Source organism: Adiantum capillus-veneris, chromosome 3, assembly GCF_014529385.1.
Source record: "Adiantum capillus-veneris isolate H3 chromosome 3, ASM1452938v2, whole genome shotgun sequence".
Taxonomy (NCBI): Eukaryota; Viridiplantae; Streptophyta; class Polypodiopsida; order Polypodiales; family Pteridaceae; genus Adiantum; species Adiantum capillus-veneris.
The window spans coordinates 44,925,095-44,950,262 of NC_140933.1; the positions used below are offsets into that span (position 1 = coordinate 44,925,095).

At 44.1% G+C, this 25,168-nt stretch overlaps 1 protein-coding gene across 1 annotated transcript in view; it reads right to left on the bottom strand.

Annotated features, from left to right (window-relative positions):
• LOC147460839 (endoglucanase 24-like) overlaps positions 1 to 25,168 on the bottom strand; it is a 64,037-nt gene that overhangs the window by 13,007 nt on the left and 25,862 nt on the right. Inside the window, exons 3-4 of the mRNA XM_086508529.1 lie at positions 14,559 to 14,999; positions 14,200 to 14,347 (exon numbers count right to left, since the gene is read on the bottom strand). Of these exons, the coding sequence (XP_086364655.1) occupies positions 14,200 to 14,347; positions 14,559 to 14,999 (589 nt within the window). The remainder of the gene's footprint in view (positions 1 to 14,199; positions 14,348 to 14,558; positions 15,000 to 25,168) is intronic.

A 25,168-nucleotide genomic window follows, 5' to 3' on the forward strand; every position in this document is an offset into this window, starting at 1 on the left:
CAATTTTCCCCCTATTTTTGGCTTGTCGGGTTTTTTAAACCAGGTAGGGCAATATGGCTTCCTCCCTATAGAGCGAGAGGGGGTGTCCAACCTATGGTTATTCAAGTTGTATAGTCAGTTGATCATCAATATAGCTCGCCAACATTTTGGGTCTACTCTCTCCGATGTTTCTTTCTTCTCTACAAAGTTTCTCTCATGTTTTTCCCTCTCTAGCATTTTTCCCTCCCTCTAGCGTTTTAGCCAGATCGCCCACCCTCTCTCTTCAACCTTTGCCTTTTTGCAAGTGCATTTTTGCAGGTCTTCTCCTACGTCCTCTCCTGTTCTAGGCAACTCTCCAACTGCACGTGCCTACATATCTAGGAGATCACCGTGACACGGTTGCTCTCGGAGGTTCCACATTCACGGCTATTGTCCGGTATCGGACACCAGAGGTTTGCAGTTGTTTTCAGCCATATTCGTCCGGCATCCATCTTCCACTACCACTTCTCACACATGGCACTCGTGGAGAAGAGAGATCAGAGAGGTAGAAAGAGATGAGACACCTGTGTGTGTGTGTGTGTGTGTGTGTGTGTGTGTGTGTGTGTGTGTGTGTGTGTGAGAGAGAGAGAGAGGGTGTGGAGTGTGAGAATCGCGAATTCGTGCTCCTTTGTCGTGTGGATCTCCTCCGGGCAACAGCAGTTCTCTGCGCCCTCGCCAGAGTGTGTGTGCGCGCGCGCAAGGATGCAAGCACGTGTGTGTATAACGTGGTGTGTGTGTGTGTGTGCGCGCGCGCGCGTGTATGTGTGTTGGGGTTCATAAGTGCTTTTACAATCGCGTTCTCAATCCTGCACGAACGCGTTCAAGTTCAGGCCTGCGCGCTCAATCCTTTTGCGCCGACCTCTTCGGCTCTCAGCATCTGCATCATCGTCCTCGTCAGTAGCAGAGGCCAGTGTGCTACTTTGATTTTTTGCGGGTGTATGTGGGTTCGTGTGGCCAGGTATCCTCTTGTGCAGAATTCAGCACGTCCCTGCTGCTTCTTCATCAAGAGGGTGCCCGTTGAACTGTGTGTGTGTGTGTGTGGGTGTATGAGTGTGTGTGTGTGTGTCTGTATGTACGCGCCTCGGAGATTTGGGTGTGTGGTAAATCCTTCGGCCACTCGTCTGTCACTCAACTTTGTTCTGCACAAACATCTACCCTGTGCAAGCCCTTCACCGCGCGTCGGTGGTTGCAGTTTGTTTTCGCCTGCACGCAGTCCTCCTGTCGTTCTGTGTGTGAGAGAGAGGTGTGAGTGTTTCTGTACAGTCAGCCTTGTGTGTGTCTGTATGTGTCTATAGCAGTCAAATATCTAAAAACCCAAAAAAAAAAGAGTGCTTGTGTGTGTGTGACCTTCACACGGATTCGACTGATCAGTCTATATACAAGAGTCGGAAAGCCATGGAATCTTCGGATATCGATGCTTTAAGCCTTATCAAAGAATGTTTGCATGAGGACTTCGAGGATGCACGTCAAGCCAGGGAAGGATCTGCTCCCGTCATGGACGTGCGCATCCCTATACAGGAGCTTATGGATCCTGTTGCTCAATATGCTCTTAACACGATGATTCTTTTTTTCCCAGGTGTCACGTGACACACCCAACCCTATGTTCCGTGGACAAGCTACAGCATGACCAGGGTTCAGTTCAGTCAAGTCAATCTAGAATAGGAAGTGATCTACCACTTCTGTGAGTCTGTTCGCAAACCGTGCATGTCCAGACACTTAGAGTAGATGCATATCCTCTGGTTGCACACAACATGATCATCAGATTACCATCAGGAGCATTTTTACGGTGCAAAGACCTATTTTTGACATTTTTCACTTATTATTTTTAAGTGACTTTTGTTGGAAACTAGGTAGGGCAAATTTACTAAGTTTGTATATAAGAAAACCTAGCGCTAGCACTTTCTACAAAAGAGGCAGCAGGAGCACCTTGCTCAACAGGCAACTTCTCAACAGAACCCCATCAGAAGACCTAGCGTTTGCAAACTCCAACACCTAGCGTTTTGTGCATCAGATCAACCAACGTGTTTGCATTGCAACAACCTGGCGACAGAACCACAGCAGATCAGCACCAGCATTAGCAAATTCCCACCGCAGGAAGACATTCAGCCCTAGCGTTTTTGCATCAACCTGAGACGATCAGCGTTTTGCAGATCTTCGTGACAAATCTCAATTAGGACCAGCGTGTTCAGTTTTCAGCCTTTAGACACAGCAGAACAAGTCCCGAACCTCGCAGATCTCACCTTCCCGCAACAGTTCCTCGCCGCACGGTGGGATCCATCGAAGTTTACAATTTCAGCCCGGAAAACGCAGATTTCAGCATCTGCGTTTTCAGCGCGTAGTCGTCACATCGTCGCCATCGACATAGAAGAATTTAGCAAATAAAGATTTGCAGATTTCAGCGATTAGCGTTTTCAGATTTCAGCCCGTCTCGTCTTTGTCGACATCGTCGGCAAGTCCAAAGCATTGTAGAGATTTGTGCAATCAATAGTAGACCGCTCTCGCCCTAGAGAGTGGGGCCTTTGGAGGAGGGTTTGACAACATTCTGGTGTCGTATTCTTCTCTTTCTATCTCTCACTCTCATGCACCTTCATTCACATTGTTCATCACTTTGTTTGTGTCCATTGCACTCTCTCATTAAAGGAACGGAAGGCTCTCCCTTCCGTAAGTTAAAGGAACCTTGAGCACAGTTCGGAGCACTCATCTTGAGCAAAGTTCAAAATTCACTTCCGCTGCACCTTACACCGGGTAGAATGCCTACGGCTCAGGATGTAGGCCAATGGATTGATTTCCTACTCAAACAGCAAGCAGTCCGAGGGGTTTACTTTGGCGCGCAAGGGTTCTATGAAGTCTTGCTGGCTGACATGGATGCTCTGGATGCTTTGCTTCAAATGTCTCCTCTTTTTTTCAATACTCAGATAACTCATGTGCTGCCTTGGGCTCTCACCAAGGACTATCAGAGTCTCATTCGTCACAAGTGTCCCGTCTAGGTTGAGGTGGTCGACTTTCCTCGCACTTGGCGTCACTTTCTTCCTTTGTTGGCTGCTCAGCTGGGCAAAGTCATTTGCCCTCCTCAGCTGGACGCAAACACTAACCGTTTTTGTATGTTGTGGGACACAAATATTCCCACACCAGCAAGTATTTCGATTGATTCTGGGGATACAGTGGTTGGGAAGCGTCCATTCAAGCTTAAATGGGACAAGTTTGCAAGTTCTTGCTTCCGCTGTGGCAATTTTGGTCATATGCAATCCGAATGTCTGGAGCCGAATCTGCAACCACCTCCTTCAATTGTCCCTGCTCCTCAACCTCGCTCACTTCCGAAATCTTTTAAGGTTCAAACCAAAGGTGCTTCAACCTCCTCCCCCACAGCTGGGGCGAATAAAGTCAAAGGGAAACAAGTACAATTGTCTGCACTTTCTGCTTCTCCAAATACTAAAGACAAGGGAAAAGAACAAGTTTCGACCTCTCCAACTTGGTTGGTGCCCAAGAAACCCGCTAAAGTTGCTAAAACCCGTATCCCGGCATCTTCCCGTAATTATGTGTCCCCTTTGAAAAATGTTGTTCAGAAAAAACTCCCTTCTAATGACAACACTTCTTTGGTTGAAGCTTGAGACAAGGTGGTTCGCTCTTACAAGGAAATTGTTACCGGAGAAACCTCTTCATCGCAAGGTGCCTTTATTTTTAATCATCTGGATCTAGGTCCTGACCCACCTCCTCATGTACCTACAACTAGGGAGGATGTGTCGATGGACACTGGTACTTGACTTTTCTCCCCCTTTTTCCCGTTTCCTAGTCCATTGTATATACCATATAGAATGCATAGTTCTTTGAATTGCATCTCCTATAATGTGCGTGGATTATGCAATCGCCACAAGTGGCGGCTTACCTGGCACTATGTACATACATGTAAAGCCGACATTGTGGTTCTTCAAGAGCATAACCAGCATCAATTTGCAAGACAGGCTTCTTACTTTGCGGACTACTGGATAGCTTATGCAAGATCAGCTGGCTATTCTGGAGTGCTTATACTTGTTCGACATGAACTCTTCCCGACCTTGGTTTTCAATGACTCGACTGAGAGATGGATGGTCATCCAATGTATTGTTAATGGGGAAGTTTTCGAATTTGGAGGATTATATGCATACACAGCTTCTGCAGATAGGGCACGATTGTGGAGTGCTATCTCCTCTTATTGTTTGCGTTCCAATGCCTTTCTCTATGGGGATTTTAATAATGCACCAAACCTTGCAGATAATACTACAGGCCATTCTCACATGCTTCATATGGAACGGCAATCATGGGACCAATTTATTTCGACATGTAATGGGCTTGATTTGTGGTTCTTTTTGCATGCGACTGATCCAGGATTCACTTTTCAGCATAATGCTCAATCTATGTATCGCGCTCGGCTGGATCGCTGGTATCTTTTTCACATGCAACAATATAATGATTTTGTATGCAAGATGAGGATTGATTATGCTATGTGTCTCTAGAATCATTTTCCCGTATGCTTGAAACTTAGTTTTCGCTCTTTTGATGTCGATGATCGCCTATCCAAGAAGAGACTTTTGCATATCAATAATGCCTACCTCAAGCATGAACCTTTTCGCACTATGATTGTGGATATCATTCCACCTTTGATCTCCCAGATGTATGTTGATATGGACATAGCCTAGTTCCGCTTTGTTATGCGTGTTCAATGTGTTATCCAAGATTATGACAAGGATTATTTATCACGATTAAGAGAACAAGTTAATCGGGCAAAGGATGCTTGTAGCAGATTAATACACTTGGCTAATCATTCTTCTCTTATTGCCACTCAAATGACTGAGTTGCTTTCTGCTCGTGCTATGCTACGACACAATGTTGACAGGAAATTGGTCAAATGGTAGACTCGAGCTCATCAACAGGCTTTTGCAGATAAAGGATGTGCTTCTAAACAATTCTTCTAGCATTTGCATCACTCCAGGCAGTCTCAAGCTATACGGAGAGTTAAATTACCGTCAGGGGAGTGGACCTCCACTTTCTGAGAGCTGGCACTAGCCCTACACTCTCATTATAGCAAGATTTTTGAGGCCCCTTCTTCTCCCAAGAGAGAAGCTCGCCAAGCGCGTCACATGTTTCTATCGCATGTTGCTCCCATTATTTCGATGCGGCAGGCTCAAGACTTGGAAGTTGTTTTCACTGAGTCGGAATTATATGCTGGCTTGCTTGATTTGGGTCAATTGAGAGCTCGTGATTGTGTCTCTATGGAATTATTCTTGTCTTTCTAGGATTATTTGAAGCTGCCTCTGTTGTTCATGATGAATACAGCTTGGGAACAGCAGGAATTGCCTTCCACTTGGAAAGAAGGGTTGCTCAAGCTGATACCTAAGCATGCATTGTGTGAAGAATTCTCTCATTGGCGCCCTATTACACTCATGCCCATGGTATATAAATTAATGGCAAAAATGCTTGCTAACCGACTCAAGTGCTTTTTGCATGAAGGTTTGCATCAATCTCAATACGGCTTCATTCCACGACGTCAAATTACTGATAACCTCGCGAATGTCATCATTAGAATGGAATATGCAAAATATACTCGACAGGATGTCTTGATCATGCAAGTCGACATTGAAAAGGCTTTTTTTGTTCTTTGGGATTATATTGGGGATACCATTGAACACTCGGGCTTTGCGCCTAGGCTGTCGCGTGTCGTGCTTTTCTTGTATGCAGAGCACTTCTGCAGGCTTGCTGTATGGATCTCGCATAGAATCTTGGCCTTTGGGACAATCGGTAAGGCAAGGTTGCCCTCTGAGTGCTTTGCTTTATGCGATTGCTACTCATCCCTTGTTTATGTATTTGGATTCCTTGACTTCCACTAGTAGGCTACATGGCCTGACTTTACCTTCTGGACGACACTTTCCTGGTCAAGCTTATGCGGATGACTCTTTCTTCATGCCTCACAATAACTATCATGATGTACAACAGATTATGAATACTCTTCACTTGTTTGGATTGGCAATAGGTCTCAAAGTTAACTTTTGCAAATCCAAGCTATTGTCTCTAAACGAATGTAGTTGGCATAAGATATTGTGGCCTGGGGAGATTGGTCCTCCACAAGTTCTGTGTAAGGTCTCTGACCCCAACCAAAAAGAGCACCCTTGTATCATGAAATGATCATAATGGAAAAAAGTTACTATTTTTAGCAGTTTTCTGAATTCTGTCAGTGCCATGATGTTTAAAATGTCATAAAGCTTCCAAATGTGAATTAAAATAATTTTTGTGAAAATTTTTCAAATATAGTAAGTTTTTGGTCACCCGACCCATCTAGTTTTGACCGTCTCGAAAATCTGCACTAGTACCCCGAATTTGAAAAAAATGCATTTTCGGACCCCGAGGGCTGCTAAAAATGGCAGGTACTCGGTGGCAGGTACTCGGGCCAGTACGCCTTAGTTAGAGCTTGTTATAGCAATTTTTGGCATCAAAATCCGACTCGTATGACCCGTTTTAGCCTAGAACCAATTTTCCTAAAAATTGTCCGGGGAGGTACCGGGGGCCCGGGACTGTGTGGGAATAAGTTCCAGCCCACTCCACATCAGCTATAGCAGCTAGAGGGCACCCTCTTGCTTTGTGGGAGTCCTGTGAGAGTTTCCAAGCCAGCAACTCAGTCTCAGAACCAGTTAACCAAGCCAATCTGACACTTGGTGGGCAGGGAACTGGACTTGCCATGCTTAACTGGAGAAGCTCCCATATGCATTTAGCAACCCAAATCGATTTTCAGCTTGAGGAGGCCTATTTAAAGACCTGCACACACACCCACACACACACACACATATGCTCACACACACACCTACACACACTCTGGGAAGGTGCTGTCGGAACACACACCTTTTGAAAGAGAAGCAAGGAGGGAGGTGCTGTCGAATTCTCGCCTCAAGAAGCTTGATTAGATCAGAGAATCGAGAGGATTATCAGCCCTTAATCACGGTAACCACGGTTTAATTAATGCTTTCTGCAAATCCTTTTCATTACCGCCTAAATTTCTCGTCTATTATGCTTATTCCTAGTCGTAATTCTCTATAATTACTCTCTAAATTCTCATTAACCATATTCTATTGTGTAATCATCATCCCATAGCTAAATTATCAGCCATTCATCACTCTCAATTAATGATTAGAGAATAATTACCAGAATTTTCTCTCTCTAGGCAATATAGTAATTAATCGGTAAGCTAGTAATTGTGTAGACTGATGAGAACCACTCTTTCTATCACGCATTAATATTGGAGCTGATTTAGATTCATCTCTATTATGCATTAAGATATAATTAAGGTAAGATTAATCTGTCATTAAGTCTCTAAGAGATGGTTTTTCTCACACCTATGCATGCGGTGACTCTGCACCCTCTAATTGCTAGGAAAGAGATTAATCATACTTAATTCATCTCTCTGATAATTCCATTAGTGAAATCCTATTATTATTAATCATGTAAGCCGAGTAATTATCTTTAGAGCCGGTTCCCATAGGATTATGTGTCATCCTTAATGATTGCTTTATGAAAAATCTAGATCTATCATATAGGAGGGATTAATTAATGTCACTAATCTACCCATTGGACTGTTATGATGCTTGCGAACCTTAGCTCTTTCTCCAAGCTAATCATTTAAAGTAGTGAGAAATAGCCCCGGTTAAGAGGACTCGCTTCGGTGGTGCCCACGATCGCGAGGAAGGAACGAGCAATGTCAACGGGAAGGGGAAGGCTCCCATGGAGGAACAAATACCGGCCATCTCACGGGCCATCGATGAAGAAGGGGAAGAGGTAGATCATATTTTTATTCAAGTTGTTTAAACTAACATTGCATACGATTAGTTAGGAATGCTCATATCCCCAAACATGCTGGAGAAATCCGACGGAAACCTTGACATTGAAAGCATTGTACATTAAGTTCTAAAGTAGGAAGGAACTGATTGATGGGAATGCTGTTTGCAATAGGAAAGAATGTCTGCTAGGGAAAATTTAGCTCGGCATGTTCATTCTATTTCCAATGTTGAATTAGTCATGAACCCCCTCCTGATCACAGGGGCAGAGTTCCTGATTAAGGGCTCTTGAATCCACGACTGCTGGTTAAGCGATGGATACCCACGTCTGCTGGTTAAGCGGTGGGAATGTCCATGTCGTGCTTTCTATGCGGTGGACATACCTAGTTGTATGGGCAGCTAGGCGACAACGAGAGGAGTAAACTCTCGCTGGAGGGGGGATGTTGTACCTCCAGAACATTGGAACTTTTATGAATAAGTTTGAGTAGAATTTTTACTAGAATTCTGTCTTGGTGTTGTTTGCAATACTGGTTGAAGGACTGTATTAACGAACAATGTGATTCGGAATTAAACAAGGAATCTTTATGTTGAACAACCTTTGTGGTAGTAATTAGGTCACACAAGGGAGTGTGAGTGTGGGGGTGGAAAGTGGGGGCTTGGCTCAGGTTGCCAATGCCTACGAGATGGGTGGTCCCGATTGGTCGGGAACTCTCTGTCCCCATTGTGCTTACTTCGATATTAGTAATACTCATTGCCCCTAGAGCGGTGAAATCTCGAGTGTACGTGCCTCTGAAACATGGGGAAAAAGGCGCTCGGGGTTTCTCTCCTCTTGGAAGGTGGGTCTTAGGATCGCTAGATAGTTCGAGTACGCTTCCCCTGCGAGGTGGAGCTAGATCTCCCTGCTAGTAGGCTCGAACTCGACTCACTTTGTGATGAGAGATCGTCCGCTAGTCAAATCCTGAACCATTTTGTTTGCTTCCGCAATAGATCTAGTGGCCACCGGGTTCACCATCAGATCCGCCATTGGAAACGGCGGGGTGGGGACCTCACATTCTGGTTCGCCATTTGGGTTATATCCGCTGGATTGGAATGTATCGACTATGCAAAAATCGGATTGGGTGCTCCAACATCTGCATTCCAAGTTGAATTATTGAAAACTGTCAACGTGGCCACTTCATGTGCGTCTCCGAATTGTCCAATGCATCCTTGTGGCTTATTGCAGTTTGACTTGACCTTGTTATCTTGGCCTTGGTTGCGTTTGCAGTTCCTCATGTCCGGTCTTTGGCTTCTATGTTCTCCCAAGCGGCTAGGAGAGTTAAATATTTTGGACTTGCGATGTCATCTGCTGGCTCGGAAAGCTATGTTGTTGCCAGTTTTGGTAGAGCAGCAACAACCCTGGGGCTCTCATGGTTGCACATTTGTGTACGCACATTGTCACCCCATCTTTTGGTCATTGAAAACCGACTTATTGGGACGTGGTTTTTGAGAAGCTTGAAGGACACATTCTTTAATGTCCTTTACTTCTTCTCTAATTGTTGACTGGAAGGTTGTCACTTCGCATTTAGCTTGGAATGTCGACAATCCTCTATGGGTAACTCTCTTCGCTTAGAGAGTCTGCATTGGAGCTCACTTTTCTTATCGAGCGTGGTTGGATCGATGGTATTTGCTTAATTTGCAAAAATATGAGGACTTTGTATGTGCATGAGCATGGAGTACGTCGTGCAGTTATAGGATCATTACCGTGTTTTGTTGAACTTAAGTTTTGAGCAATCTCTTTGTGATTGGCCTCTTTCTAGGAAATGTCTGCTGCATATTAACAAAGCTTATCTTACTCATGAGGTGTTTTGTGACATGATTTCTCATATTAATCGCCGTCTGCTTCTTCACATGCATCTTGATCTTGATGATGCCTATAGGGTATTGCTTTGTTATGAGGGTGCAAAGTGTTAATTATGACTATGGCAAGCATTACATGCAGTGCACTCAGGGGGATGTCAAGGATGCGAAGCAAGCTTGTCAACGCCTGCAAGTATTGGTTGATTTGCGGTCTTTGTCTAACTCTGAGATGTCAGAGTTGTGTGAAGCTTGTGTGTGTATTTAGCATAATGATAAGCGGAAAATTGCTAAATGGCAGACGCGTGCCCGTTAACAAGCTTTTATGGATAAAGGTTGCGCTTCGAAGCAATTCTTTAAGCATTTGCATCATACAAGGGTCTCACAAGCAATCAAGCGGGTTATGATCCCCTCAAGTGTTTGGACTTCTTCCAAGCAAGAACTTGCTGATGCCATGGTTTTGCATTATCGACAAGTGTTTGATGCTCCTTCTCAGGCATCTTCGGCTGCTTGCCATGCACATCAATTGATGCTTTCTTTTGTTCATCCGATCATATCCCCGCAAGATGCACGTTGCCTTGAGGAACCGTTCACTAATTCAGAACGGCATAGTGCATTGCTTGCATTGGGCGTTGGTGGTCTCTCGGTTGGGATGGACTTACTGTGGAATTTTTCCTCTCCTTCTAGGAGGGTGTTGAACAGCCGTTGCTTTTCATGATAAATGCAACATGGGAGAAGCACGATTTGCCTCTTTCTTGGAAAGAAGGTTTACTTAAATTGTTGCCTAAGCAAGCGCTTCGCGAGCGATACGAGCGATTCTCTCACTGACACCCTATTACTTTGATGCCGATGGTTTACAAGATATTGGCTAAGATGCTGGTGCACCGCATTAAGGACCATCTTTTTGCAGGACTCCATCAGGCTCAGTATGGTTTCATTCCACATTGCCAGATTATGGACAATCTCGCTAATGTTATGATTGGCATGGAGTATGCTAAGTACACTCAGCAGCATGTGCTAGTGATGCAAGTTGATATTAAAAAGGCCTTTGACACTGTACAGTGGGACTAAGGTTCGGTCTGAATTGGCCAATGAGGTTTATTTCTTGTATGCTTGTAGTACGTCTTCGAGGATCATGGAAGGTGAATTAACAAAATCTTGGCCTCTTGGCTGTTCGATCACACAGGGTTGCCCACTTAGTGCTATGTTGTATGTTATTGCCACTAACCCCTTGTTGATTTATCTTGATTAGCTGACCTCTGTTGAGCGTCTTCATGGTTTACGGTTACCCTCGGGTCGCGCCTTCATTGGCCAGGCTTATGCCGATGACTCGTTGTTTATGCCTCGTAATCAACAGGATGATGTCGAAGTGATTATGGAAGCCTTGGAATTGTTTGGCATTGCGACCGGACTTAGAGTCTTTGTAAATCAAAGCTTCTGCCTCTTCGTTCTTGTGATTGGCATAGTCTATTGTGGCCAAGTGAGATTGTGTCTCCAAATGTGATTACTAGCCATTTGGGTTATCCAATTGGATGGAATGTCACTTACTCTCAGAAAGTGGATTGGGTTATGAAATATTTGAATGTCAAATTGCATTAATGGAAGTTATCCACCTGGCGATTACATGTTCGCGAATTGTTCTGAGTATCATAATGGCATATGTTCAGGTTTTTTTGCCACTGATGCATTGGCCTCGTCGTTGTCTTCATTCTCTTATGTCCGATATTATGTCCCATTTGTGGCAGACCCATGCTCAGAAAAAAGGCTTGCGGTTGATGTCGATGGAGAAGCTTTGCACTCCTAAACATCTTGGTGGTCTTAATATCTTGGACCTGCACAGGCATGTTCTTGCTAGGAAAGCTATATTGTTGCCTACACTTGTGCAACAAATTCAACCTTGGACTCTGATGTTTGCATATCTCGGTCAGCGTGTTGTTACTTCCTCATTTGGCCAATCGAAACGCCTTTTCTAGATATTTCTACCAATCGAATTTATGCTCTTCTTCTACCACAACCTTGGCTTGCTGATCATTGTAATGCCCTTTGGCACATGCACAAATATGATCTCTAGTGGAGGAAGCTTCTCTCTGCCTTGTGGAAAAGCCATTTGCCTTTGAAGGAGCGACAATTTCTTTGGTGCTATTTGCTTGGAGTGCTCCCAATCGGCACTTTTCTTAGGACACGTCATATTCGCCCTTCTTGTGTTCGTTGCTCAACTGCAGAAGAGAATGTCTGCCACTTGTTGTGGGATTGTTGCATTACTAGAGATTTCCTTCGCTGTGTATCGGCCTGTATGCGGCTCTGTTTTCCAGGGATTGTCTTCCAAAAAAGGTTCTGGGCATTTGGCATTTTCTCACCGACACTACAGCATTTCACGGTTTTCTTTATGTGAGTCAGATACTGGGTTTATTGGACCCTGTGGCATCAACGTAATGCTTACATGTTCCATGGTACTCATGCAAACCCGTTCCCACTCTTCAAGCTCTCTCTTAGGCAATCGTTACGGTTTGCTTTGGAAGTTGGTGATATCACCGTAGAGATACATCAGCTTTCCTATGAATGTTTCTAACTACACTGTACAACTGAGTAGTTATGTGTTCTTCCCCTTGTATATGATCCTTTTGGTGGGTTTTCCTCGCTTAGAGGTTTCCCAATAGTAAATTAATCAAATCGATTTACCAAAAAAAAGTGAGAGAGGGGGGGGGGGGGGGGGGGGGGGGGGGGGGGGGGGGGGGGGGGGGGTAACAAGCTGCACATACAAGTGCCGTCATGGCAAAGTTCGGCATACATGAGACCTGCCCTTGTATGAGCATTGAGTACCCCTGGAACGGTAGACTGCAGCTACAACTTCCTCCTGCATACTACTGGTGAGACCTCAAACATGGCCAACAACCCTAGCAAGCTCTGAGAGCAAAACACTGCTCGTGAGACATCAAATGTAGACACTACATGGGCAACGACCCTAGCAATCTCTGAGAGGAAAACAGTACTGCCCTCCTCCTAGCAAGAGGAGTCGGGATAGATCTGGAAGGAGGAGACATGATTCAAGGCTTACCTCTAAAGGGCATGAAATCTCTCCTCTCCATGGCGTGCACCCTGTAAGAGGGGTTCTGCATCTGGATCAAATTTCCTCTGTGTAGACGCTTGAGGTGAAAACGCTAGGGAGATCACTCGGCTGTCGCCCATCATGAAGGGTTGCCCATAACGTAATCCAAAGCTGCATGCACGGCTGCTTCCTAGGAAAAAAACACAAGGTTGCCCCATCATTAGAGCTGCCCTGAGGCGCCGTAAGGGGCTGCCCTCAAGGGCATCTGATGAGCACACACTGCCTCTAGGTACCCCCTGCCCTCACATATATAGCCCCCAGGGCTGGTCAGCCAGCTACAAGGCTACCCCATGACCTGGAAAATAGGGAGAAAATATGAATACTATGGAAAAAAGGCACCAAAGGCACCTAGGGCCTAGTGAAAAAATAGGCAACGGTGGGATAAAATATCCCGAGCCTGCAGGAGGCTACAAGGCCCTAGAAAACTCCCTTACTCCAGCCGAGCACAGCCACAAAACAACCCTCACTCCCTAGGAGATATCAGGACCAACAAACCCAGGGAGATGCCAAACCATAACAAGAAGATGGTGCAGAAAAAAGGGCGAACACAAGTGCACTACACATAATGGCAGCTGAAGCGAGTAACATGTACTGGAGACTCCTACATGTATGTCATAGCCCATATCATCAGATAGGAGCACGAAGTTCTTCAACTGCATCAAGAGCTTATATGCATTGACATCCAATAAGATGACTGTTTAGAGACAGGTGAGGGTTCACCATTCTCTTCTGAATTTGGAACAACTTCCTAAATTACACACACACACAGGGTATCATGTTGCTGTATTTTTAAAAGCCCAATTTTTTCAATGATATTGTCATACCACAAGTTCTATAAGTTTTCACTGTCCCTTTTGGATTGTGATGGATGCTCAACTTCCCTGGAGTACGAGTTGTCTCAAGAGCAAGAAACTTCCTGATTTGTTGGCCTACATGTACTCATCTATAATGAAGCGAAGGGAAGAGTTTACAAGTGCCTTCTTTGGTTTAAAAGTTTTAGTAGAGGGTAGAAGTGAAAATAATCACCCATTTCACTGCACTCGTATAAACTAGAATTGTCATGGCTACTATAGCCTACTGAAAACACATGATGTCAAAAGTAAAATTAACAAAAGTTTTTTGGAGCATGTCGACGAGGGAGTACTATAGGAAAGGCACAGTAGCGTCTAGTAATCATCCTGATGCCCCTCCATTCAGCTGCATATGTAACAAAAACATTCTATTCATGTGGTTCTTTATGCAACTCATTGAGACAAGGGAGTTGTTTCTCAACGAAAAAATCTTCCAAAGCAGGTTATAGTCTAGTTATTGCCCACAAAATTTATTGAGAACACCAGTTCAAACCTCATAATAATCACATGCCACATTCATATAGGAATTTTGCTACAGCGAGTGACTGCTTAAATTCAATTTGGGCTCTGAAACAGAAACCGATAATAAGTGTACCATCTGTGCGATCTTTTGTTGCAGTGGGAGAGTCTGGAAGAAGAGCACACATCAACTCATTTGCCGTCTTCTTGTACTTGGTAAGTCCAGTTGTTGTTAGGCTGGAGCCACCTTGACTGCTCAAATATTGTTGCCGAGACAAGAGAACCTACATCACTACATCTCTTCAGTAGTTTGTGACACTCCCAATTTGGTTAAGACTGTTAACTAAAGCAGAAGATTTTGCTGATTGCACCAAGCTAGTACCTTGCTGAGACTTGAAAGTAATCCTTAAAATCTACCTTTAAAACGAAGCCATACACTATGACTTCGCTTCTATGAAAAAAGACTAAGCGGAAAAAAAAAAAGCAAAGACCAACCTGCACACCGGGAACCTTGTTGTCCCAGCTGAGCCAAGCAGGGGCTTTTTCCCATTCAGCATAAAGTTCCCCATCGCTTCCGGTAGCATAGGTTAAAAAATTATCCTCACCAGTTGCATGGTAAAGCCATGAAGCAGCCCATAATAATTCATCTCCATAACTCGTCGAATTGTAATATGTTTGCTCCACTGGATAGCTAGAAGTGTAAGAATCTCTTGATGTATTTGCAAAATGAAACAGCTCCCTTGCATGCTTTAGAAGATTCTCAGAATATGAAGCCTGATCTTTACGAAAAACCAGTGAGGCTGAAGCCATAGCTGCCGCTACCTCTGCTGCTACTTCTGAGCCTGGCATTGACGTGTTCAACATGTAAGATGGTCTTGAATCATCCATATCTTCCGGGCGTTGCCAGCAAGCATGATCGATGGAAGGGTCTCCAACCTACAATGATTGGAAAGTAGATTTTAGAACTTGGCAAAACAGAGTCAAGAGCTTTGCAAAGATACAAACATGACATAGCTGGAGATATAACTTAACATCATGAAAGAATTAAATGGATGTATTTAACCTATATGGCAGTGAAAGAACAGTTATATAGGGGACAAGGATACAAAAATCTCTCAATCTCTCTCTCTCTCTCTCTCTCTCTCTCTCTCTCTCTCTCTCTGTGTGTGTGTGTGTGTGTGTGTGTGTGTGTGTGTGTGTGTGTGTGTAAGGTGCAACGGAAGTGAATGTTGAACTTTGCTCAAGATGAGTGCTTCGAACTGTGCTTAAGGGTTCCTTTTACTTACGGAAGGGAGAGCCTTCCGTTCCTTTAGTGAGAGAGTACAATGGACACAAACAAAGTGATGAACACTGTGAATGAAGGTGCTGAGACAGAGATAGAGAGAGAAGAATACGACACCAAAATGTTGTCAAACCCTCCTCCGGAGTCCGAAGGCCCCACTCTCTATGGCGAGAGCGGTCTACTTATGATTGCACAAATTTCTACGATGCTTGGACTTGCCGACGATGTCGATGACGATGAGGACGACGACGAGACGGGCTGAAATCTGAGAAGGCTAAGGGCTGAAATCTGCAAATCTTTATTTGCTGAATTCCGACTCTATGTCAATGAGGATGTCGATGACGACGATGCAACGACGACGCACTGAAAACGCAGGTGCTGAAATCTGCGTTTTCTGGGCTGAATCTGCAAACTTCGGGGATCTAACCGTGCGGCGAGGATCTGCTGCGGGAAGGTGAGATCTGTGAGGTTTGGGACTTCTTCTGTGGGTTCTAACTGCTGAAAACTGAAAACGCTGATGCTTCTAAATATTCCGTCGCAAGCATCTGCAAAACGCTAGGATGGTATGCTGATCCAAAAACGCTAGGGCTGAAAATGGTTCCTGCTGCAAAAAAGTTGTGAATCTGCTGGTGCAAACCACTAACGCTAGTGCCGATCTGTACTTTGCTATCGCTAGGTTGATGCAGATGCAAAAACGCTCGCTGATCTAGGTCCTTGATCCAAAAACGCTAGCTCATCTGCTGTGATGCAAAAACGCTAGAGAATCTTGGGGTCCTGCTGAGAAGTTGCCCGTGAGCAAGCGCTCCTGCTGCCTCTTCTCCAGGAAAGTACTAGCGCTAGATTTTCTTATATACTAGACTTGCTAATTTGCCCTACCCAATTTCCAACAAAAGTCACTTAAAAATAATAAGTGAAAAATGTCAAAAATAGGGAAAATAGGTCTATGCACTATAAATATGCTCCCGATGGGTTTTGATGGAAATATGATGATCATGCTGTGTGCAACCACAGGATATGCATCTGTTCTAAGTGTCTGGACATGCAAGGTCTGCGAACAGACTCACAAGAGTGCCAGAACACTTCCTATTCTAACTGAACTGAACTAAACTAAACCCTAATCATGTTGTAGCTTGTCCACGTACACATAGGATTAGATGTGTCACATGACACTCTCTATGTGTGTGTGTGTATGTGTGTGTGTAGCATTTTTGGCGGACCTCGTCTACCAAGAAGGGTCTTCGGCTTCTCTCTATGGACAAGCTGAGTTCTCCAAAGCGGCTTGGAGAGTTAAATATTTTGGACTTGCGACATCATCTTTGGCTCGGAAAGCTATGTTGTTGCCAATTTTGGTGGCGCAATAGCAACCATGGGCTCTCATGGTCACACATTTTTGTACGCACATTGTCACCTCAGCTTTTGGTCATTAGCAACCGACTTATTGGGATGTTGTTTTTGGGGAGCTTGAAGGACACATTCCCGAATGTCCCTTTACTTCTTCTCTCATTGTTGATTGGAAGGTTGTCACTTCGCATTTGGCTTGGAATGATCGACAATCTGATGTGGGTAACTCTCTTCGTTTGAAGAGTCTGCATTGCAACAGGGCCTTCGCTTCGACTTTGGTTTAACAGTCTCCTCGCCAAGCATATTTTCTTTCCCAAAAAGGAATCTATCAGGTGCATCAGGTGTTTGATGACTTGAGTTATGTTCTTTCGTTCGCTGATGCAATGTCCCGCTTTTGGTTGGGTCCTCACTATTCTTCTCTCTGGCAGGATATTCAAAGGATGCTTGTTGATCAGTTACCCATTCCTCCTTTGAATGTGGACTCTCGCTTCTCTGATTGGAATCTGGCTATTGCTAGATTGGATTGCATCTGAGTCAGCAGTGTATATGCCATCCTTCAGTCAGATATATGGATTGTGCATCATGGTAATCAGCTGTGGTTGCTCTCCGAGTCATCCTTGTGGTGGCAACACATATTTTCTCGCATTTGGCAAAGTCATCTACCTTTGGAGGAACGTGTTTTCTTGTGGCGCTGCTTGGTGGGAGCTCTACCTGTTGGCAGTGTGTTACATGCTCGGCATATTGCGACTTCCCACTGCCCCGGATGCCTTGAAGCTGAGGAGACCGTGCCACACTTACTATGGTGTTGTCGCCACTGCAGAGCCTTCATTCGACAAGTGTCGACTGCTCTTCGGCTGCGTTTTCCTTCCAGCTCTTTTCACATACGCTTTTGGCTTTTTGGGGTGCTCCACTCAACGTATTCTCAGTTTGCAGTGTTCTTCACCTGGGTCAAATTTTGGACTCTATGGGCCATCTGGCACCATAGGAACTCCTTAATGTTCCAAGGCACTTATGTTGACCCCTTCCCCTATTTCAAATTATCTCTTGGTCAAACACTACATTTTGCTTATGACGCTGGAGAAATCACTCTTGATGCCTACAAGATTTACTTTGATTGTTTCTAGCTTTCGGAGCCTCATAGTGCTCCGCTCTTTGTATCCCTTTCTTTTCGTGGGTTTTCCTCGCTTTGAGGTTTCCCACTTGTAAAGTAATCAAAGCAGACTTACAAGAAAAAGTGTGAGTGTGTATGTGTAGCTGTTTAAATCTTAACTAATAAGACATAATTGAATTTTTACATTCAAAAGACAGCTGGCCAGGGAACAATGAACAGATGAGTACAAAAATTAGCTCAGTATTAGAATTATTTAGGTACAATGATTGTAGGAAAGAGATCCTCTTCCAGTTAAACAAGTAGTAAAAGAACTTCCCCGGTCCCCAGTGAGTGCTTCATTAAAGTAGGGTAGCTTGCCAAAGAAAAGAAAACCCTCCAAGATAGAATAGAGTCCTTACCTGCATCCATCCAAACAAGACAACAATTCAATTAGCCTTGGATGTGTTTTACAAGTATCAATAAACCATAACAGTTGTTATCCATGTCCATCTTACAGAATTTAATTTACTTTAGCCAAGCTAGGTCATTTATTTAGAACTTATATTTAATTCATTACTTCCAAAATGAGTGGTTCAATCTACCTTCTAATCTGAGTGGTGAAGTCCACCAAGAATCCAAATATCAAGATTTTATTCTTTAGAAAATCTAAAATAGCGAAGTTTATTTGTTAGCCATAGCTCAATAGCGATTCTTAAGCCTACAGTAGCAACCATATACTTACCTTCAGAAGTAGCAATCCCAATGTTTCATAGGCCTCCCTTTAAACAAAGAGAGGTCATGTCCGACTTTATCAGTGTAAGATGCCTAATTATCCTTTTGTTCATTAACCAATGGTACCTAGATGAGGGTTTTGAATACCTCCCTTTTTACGACCAGTAAAAAGACAATATAACCAATTAGTAGAGTAGCGAGACTTCATCTTTACAAAGAGGGACCTTATATCACGAGCCATAGCTCAGTGGCTATGCCAAAGCTAAAAGTGTCATCCATATACTTACCTTCAAAATCCCAAGATTTCTACAAGTCATTAGCATTATAAAGAACGGTAGTGTCCGGCCCTATTTGAGTAAGATTCCTTATTGTTTCAACCACAAAAAAGGTACTAGATGAGATAAATAATAACCCAAACTTTTGCCTCATATGAACTCTTGAGGACAGTACTGTACGCATGCCCAGGTGTGGCAACATTCTAACAGAGAGTGTTTTAAACAAGTAGTTTCCAATCATGCCAGTCATGCCTCATGTTATGTTGTTTATCAGAAAATAGATTAAGAACCATAGCTCGATTATTATGCCAAGAACCCAAAGTAGTTGTTTATATACTTACCTTCAGAAGTAATAGACCCATGATTTCATTATACCAGCTATTAGCATCCCTTCAAACAAAGAAAGGTAATATCCGGCCAAGTTTGTGCAAGGTATTAGTTCATTTTTTCCATACTGTGTACCATCCAAAGGTACCAAACGAATGACTCTACTTCCTAATGAGAAAACCAGTTAAAACAATGACATAGCCAGTCTTAATGCCGGTTTATGCAGTGTCTTGCAGTGGCTAGAGCGGAGCTAAAAGACCCCAACCAATCCTCAAATGTTGCCTCACTTTACTCAGTCAGAAAAAACCAGTTCCCCGTCAATCAGTATATGTGTCCAGATGTAGCAGATGTTAAGAGCGGCCATGCTATCAAGCCAAACCATCATACTCACACACACACATATACACACACATACACACACTCACATACATACAACAACTTATGCAAGGGTGAAGTCCTGCAACGGTGAAGTCCAATATCCTGTAGCAAAAAAAACTAGTCCATGCACGTGCTTGACAGAGATACCACCGCTTTTTGTGCAAACGAGGTTTCAAGACCCAAAAACCCCGGCGCAACGTTTTGTGATCAGGACCAATCAACAATATATATAACAACCAGTATAGTATTATAATCATGCATAGTACCACAACGGAAACAAACTGGAACTGATAGTAAGGTAGAACAAACACAGCACCTGTGATGTTTGAGCAGCCAGCTCCATTGCTCAACAAGTTTAGACAATAATGACACACAACAGAGAGAAAAAACCCCAATCCAAGGCTAAGTGAGGGCCAAGGTATGCCCTCACCTCTGTTTAAATAGGTTGGCATGTATGCTTCCAAAGTGGGTGAGGTGAATGCGCCCGGCCGCCCCTACTGTGAGAGCCCCGTTCTCGGCCTACGAGTGCCATCGCCTGGGGAGGTCTATAGTCAGTGAGTAGCAGGGGCCGCCTTCCTCGTATAATGATGGCATGGTCTTATTTTCACGCTTCAGTTAAGCAAGGGCATTGCCCCATTATAGTGTAAGTGGTATAGCAATAAAGCTCTATAATTCCTTCTTTTTCGGTTAAGCAAGGGCATTGCCCCATTATAGTGTAAGTGGTATAGCAATAAAGCTCTATAATTCCTTCTTTTTTCTTTTTTTTTTTTGGGAGGGGGGGGGGGGGGAACAACCCGAAGGGGGTGAGAGATAGGGTTGTAGCAAGCAATCCCCAGTACTTTTGTGTGTGTGTGTGTGTGTGTGTGTGTTGGGGGGGGAGGGGGGGGGGGGGGGGGGGGGGGGGGGGGGGGGGGGGGGCGGACTGAATTCGTTGGTTCCTGCACGTCTTCACCTCTGTGAACTGGGCGTTCCGCGCGCCCTGCGCTCCTCTCCACAACAGTCCTCTTGCGCGCAGCAATCAGCACCTGCTTGCTCGCGTTTCGACTGATGTTGCTGGTCTGCTTCAGAGTGTGTGGGTGTGACAGTGTGTGTGTGTGTGTGTGTGTGTGTGTGTGTGTTGTAGTCAGTGGCAGCGTGAGTAACAAAGCTGCACCCCTGTAATCATGGCAGGAAATTGTTTTGTGCACGAATCTGCATCCTACGCGCAGACAGTAAGTGGAGACGGCCTGGTATCTAAGTGCATTCTACAGATATAGCCTCTCTTGCCCACCTGTATCTGCTCGCTACTGTCAAAATTTAGTTCGAACTGCTGCATTATCAGTGTTGGACAGTTTACAAATAGGCACAATTTACAGTATTACAGGCAGAGTTTTTAGCAGATGTATGAGTTCTGTGGGACATGTACATATCTCTGAGGTGTCTGTAAATAGATAAAATGTCAAATTACCAAAAAAAAAAGGAAAAAAAGAGTCTTTGATTTAGTTCTCGGTCGTGGTCCGGTTGATGCAGTCAAAGTTCCCGTGCGTCTTCAAACGTCGTAGAGCCATGGAGAGTGCTTCTGAAATCAAAAATTGTATGTATGAAGACTTCGAAGAAGCCCGAAAAGCTTGGAATGGTCAGGCACCTGCCCTTGAGGTGCGAATTCCAGTACAGGACCTTATCGATCCGGTAGCGCAATATGCCATGAATGCGGTCATTTTGTTTTTCCCTGGCAAAATGCCTGTTGCGCAGGATGTCGGACAGTGGGTTCATTTCCTGCTCAAACGCCAGGCTATCCAAGGCGTTTATGTTGGTGCTCGGGGTTTCTATGAGGTATTATTGGCAGATATTGAGACTAGAAACCTCTTGCTAGAGATGTCTTCTCTCTTTTTTGGCATGCAGATGACTCGTGTTCTGCCTTGGGCACTTACGAAGGACTATCAAAGTCTTATTCGTCACAAATGTCCTGTGTGGGTGGAATTGTTGATTTTCCCCACACGTGGAGGCATTTTCTTCCTTTGTTGCCTACTCAACTTGGCAAGGTCATTTGCCCGCCGATTGGACACGAACGCTAACAGGTTTTACATTTTGTGGGATACCGATAAGCATACCCCGGATAATATTACGGTGGATTCAGAGGATCCTTGGGTGGGCAAGTGCCCTTTTAAACTTAAATGGGGCAAATTTGCTAACTCCTGTTTTCGATGCGGTAAATTCGGTCACATGCAATCTAAATGTCCTGAACTTGTTTTGCAACCCCCTCTTTCGGCTGTTCCTTCCTCCCCTGCCCCTATAGGAAAATCTGTTGGTGAAGCTAAATCGAATGGAATCCCTACTATGAAGGTGGCTTCTAATGCAAATAAAAGGAAAAACAAAAATCCGCCGTCTGCGGATGTTGGGAATGTAAATGCAGGGAAAGGCAAAAATGTTGCGTCGACTCATGTTGGCTCGTGGGCGATACCTAAAAAGACAGTGAAAATTCGTACTCCACCTTTATCCCGTAATCATGTTCCTCTGGTTAACGCCAATAAGAATGAATCATTTAAGCAGCTTCCCTGCAATGACAATCGCACGTTGATTGACGCTTCGGAAAAAGCGATGCACTCTTATAAGGATGTTTTGGGCGAGGCTTCCACTGCTCAGGCACTCTCTATGGACAAGTTTCCTGCTTTGACTCAGCGGATGGGTTCTGGCATGGATGTGGTGGATGGAGATGTCTATATGTGTTGAGCGCGCGGCGGTGTGTGCAAGTGAAAGAGCACGCGAGGAAGTGCAGTGTGTGCAGAGAGGGGTGGCGAAAGCCAGCAGGAGAGGAAGCGCTAGCAGAACGATGAGGGAGAGAGAGAGGGCTCACGTTTTTGGGAAAAACTCAATAAGTGAGTTTTGGGTTTTCCCACTTTTATTATAAGTGACCTTTAAAAAATGTGTCCAAGTTCATATTATAAGTGACCTTTAAAAAATGTGTCCAAGTTCAATATGAACTTGGACAAAGTATAAAAATGTACAAAAAGGGGTTATTTAGGCCTTTAACCCAACAACCTCCCACTTAAAGACATAAATGACGCCTTTAAGTTAACCAACTCCCACCAACTGTATGCAATGCTCATGTTGAACCTTAGCAAGACTCTTGGTGAGAACATCTGCAAGGTTATCCTGTGTGTGAATCTTAGTCAAGGTGACTAGACCATCCTCCAATACCTGTCGTATGAAGTGGTATCGCACATCAATGTGCTTTGTCCGTGTATGAAACATGGCATTCTTGGCCAAATAGACAGCACTTTGGCTATCACATCCCAAGACAGGAGTACTAGCAAGCATACCAAGCTCTTTGACAAGTCTGCCCAACCATATGGCCTCTTTAGAAGCCTCAGTGGCTGAAATATATTAACCTCAGTAGTACTCAATGCCACAATTTTCTGCAGTCGTGAACACCAAGAGACAACACCACCAGCAATAGCAAACACATAGCCACTAGTGGACTTCCTAGTATCCAAGTCACCTGCCATATCTGCATCACAATAGCCCTGCAACTTCAGGTCACTTTTGCCATAGCATATACACCTAGATTGTGTACTTGACAAGTATCTCATAATGCATTTCACAGCTTCCCAATGTGCTTTGCCGGGATTGGACATGTATAACAACTCCCACCGCATGGGCAATGTCAGGACGAGTGGCAACCATAGCATACATAAGAGAACCACAAGCTGATGCATAAGGGATTCCCTTCATAGCATTCACTGCCACGTCATCCTTTGGGCAATCGGCTTTGCTAAGTTTTGTGTGTGGAGGTAAAGGTACTCCTAAGTGACTTAGCTTCAGTCATGTTAAACCTGTACTTTACCAATGTACTTTTCTTGAGATAAGAAGAGCAATTTTAGCTTTCTATCTCTCTTGATTCTCATGCCCAAGATGTGCTCAGCATCACCTAAATCCTTCATTGCAAAAGCTGAATTCAGCTAACGTTTAAGAGCATCAATGGTAGACTTATGCTTCCCAACAATCAACATATCATCTACATATAGCACAAGGATTATAGGACTTCCATCATTATCCTTCTTTGTATACAAACAATGGTCTGAATGGTTGCGTTTAAAGCCTTGAGACAGCATAAAAGTATCAAACTTTTTGTGCCACTGACGTGATGACTACCTCAAACCATATAGTGCCCTTCTTAGTTTGCATACAAGTTCCTTTCTATCAGGAACTACAAAACCTTCAGGTTGTTTCATGTATATGTCCTCTTCAATGCCACCGTGCAAAAACGATGTAAGAGGCTCACCCTCATCTGTCAACATAACATGATGCAAAGAGGGGTCAAAGCGCTGTATCAACCTTCTGACACGAGTAGACCTGCCTACCCAATGATCTACATTCTCAGGCACAGGTTCTACATCAGGAGGCAACTCATTTTCAGCATGCTCATGTTGCTGAAAATCATTTTCAGCCGTGACAGGTAGCTGTCCATCCTCATTTGGAGCATCTAAATCATGTCCTACCTCTTCTGGCTCAAGGTTAACCGGCTAATTATCAATTTCAGCTTGCGGTAATGCATCCTGAGGCTCTTTTTCAACATCAATAGGTGGCAAGAGAGGCTGAATTTGACCGATTTCTTGTCAATTTCAGAAGATGTAGCATTTTTCAGCAATTTAGCCTCATTGAACACTACATCTCGGCTACGTACTACCCTCTTAAACTGAGGCAACCATATCCTATAGCCCATTTCACCCTCTTCCCCATAACCTAAGAAGAGTCCTTGGATGGACTTGGCATCTAGCTTTGTCCTCAAGTCATTACGAACATGGACAAAAGCCTCGCAGCCAAACACTCTCAAATGATCATAAGAGACAGGTTTGCCAGACCAAACCTCCTCTGGAATGTCATTTTTCAGCATACTATTAGGAGAGCGATTGCATACATGAACTGCATTTTTCAAAGCCTCTCCCCAAAACCCATGAGGGAGATTAGCCGTGGACAACATGCAACGCACTCTCACATAAAGTACGGTTATACCTCTCAGCCACACCATTAGAAGATGGATTATAAGGGGCTGTCAACTCCCTTTTAATCCCATATTCTTCGCAATAACGCTGAAATTCAGCAGACGTGTACTCCGCCCCATTGTCAGATCTCAGACATTTAAGCTTACCACCCTTTTGCGTGCTCACAAAAGCATGAAACCTCTTAAATGCATTAAATGTCTCACTCATATTTTTTAACAAATATGCCCAGCCTTTCCTAGTACAATCATCAATGAATGTAACAAAGTATAATGCACCGCCAATAGACTTAACAGGCACTGAACATATATCGGAGTGAATTATATCAAGAGCATTAGCTTTGCGCGAGACACCAGAATAATAAGAAGACTTCTTTTGTTTACCATACAAACAGTCATTACAAAAATCTAACTTGGTGCCCTTTACATCAACCCTCTTCAAAGAGGAGAGCACATCAAGTCCCTTCTGGCTCATATGGCCAAGTCTTTTGTGCCACAACTTCAAATGAGAAGCAACTTCGGCCACTGCAAGAAACTTGCCAGGCAAAGCTTTGCCATGTAAATAGTACAATGTACCACTCTTGCATCCCTTGACAATGAGCATTGATCCCTTAAGCAACTTCCATAAACCCCCAACAAAAATGGTTGTACAACCCTGTGCATCCATCTGGCCAACAGACAATAGACTCTTCTTGATGCCTG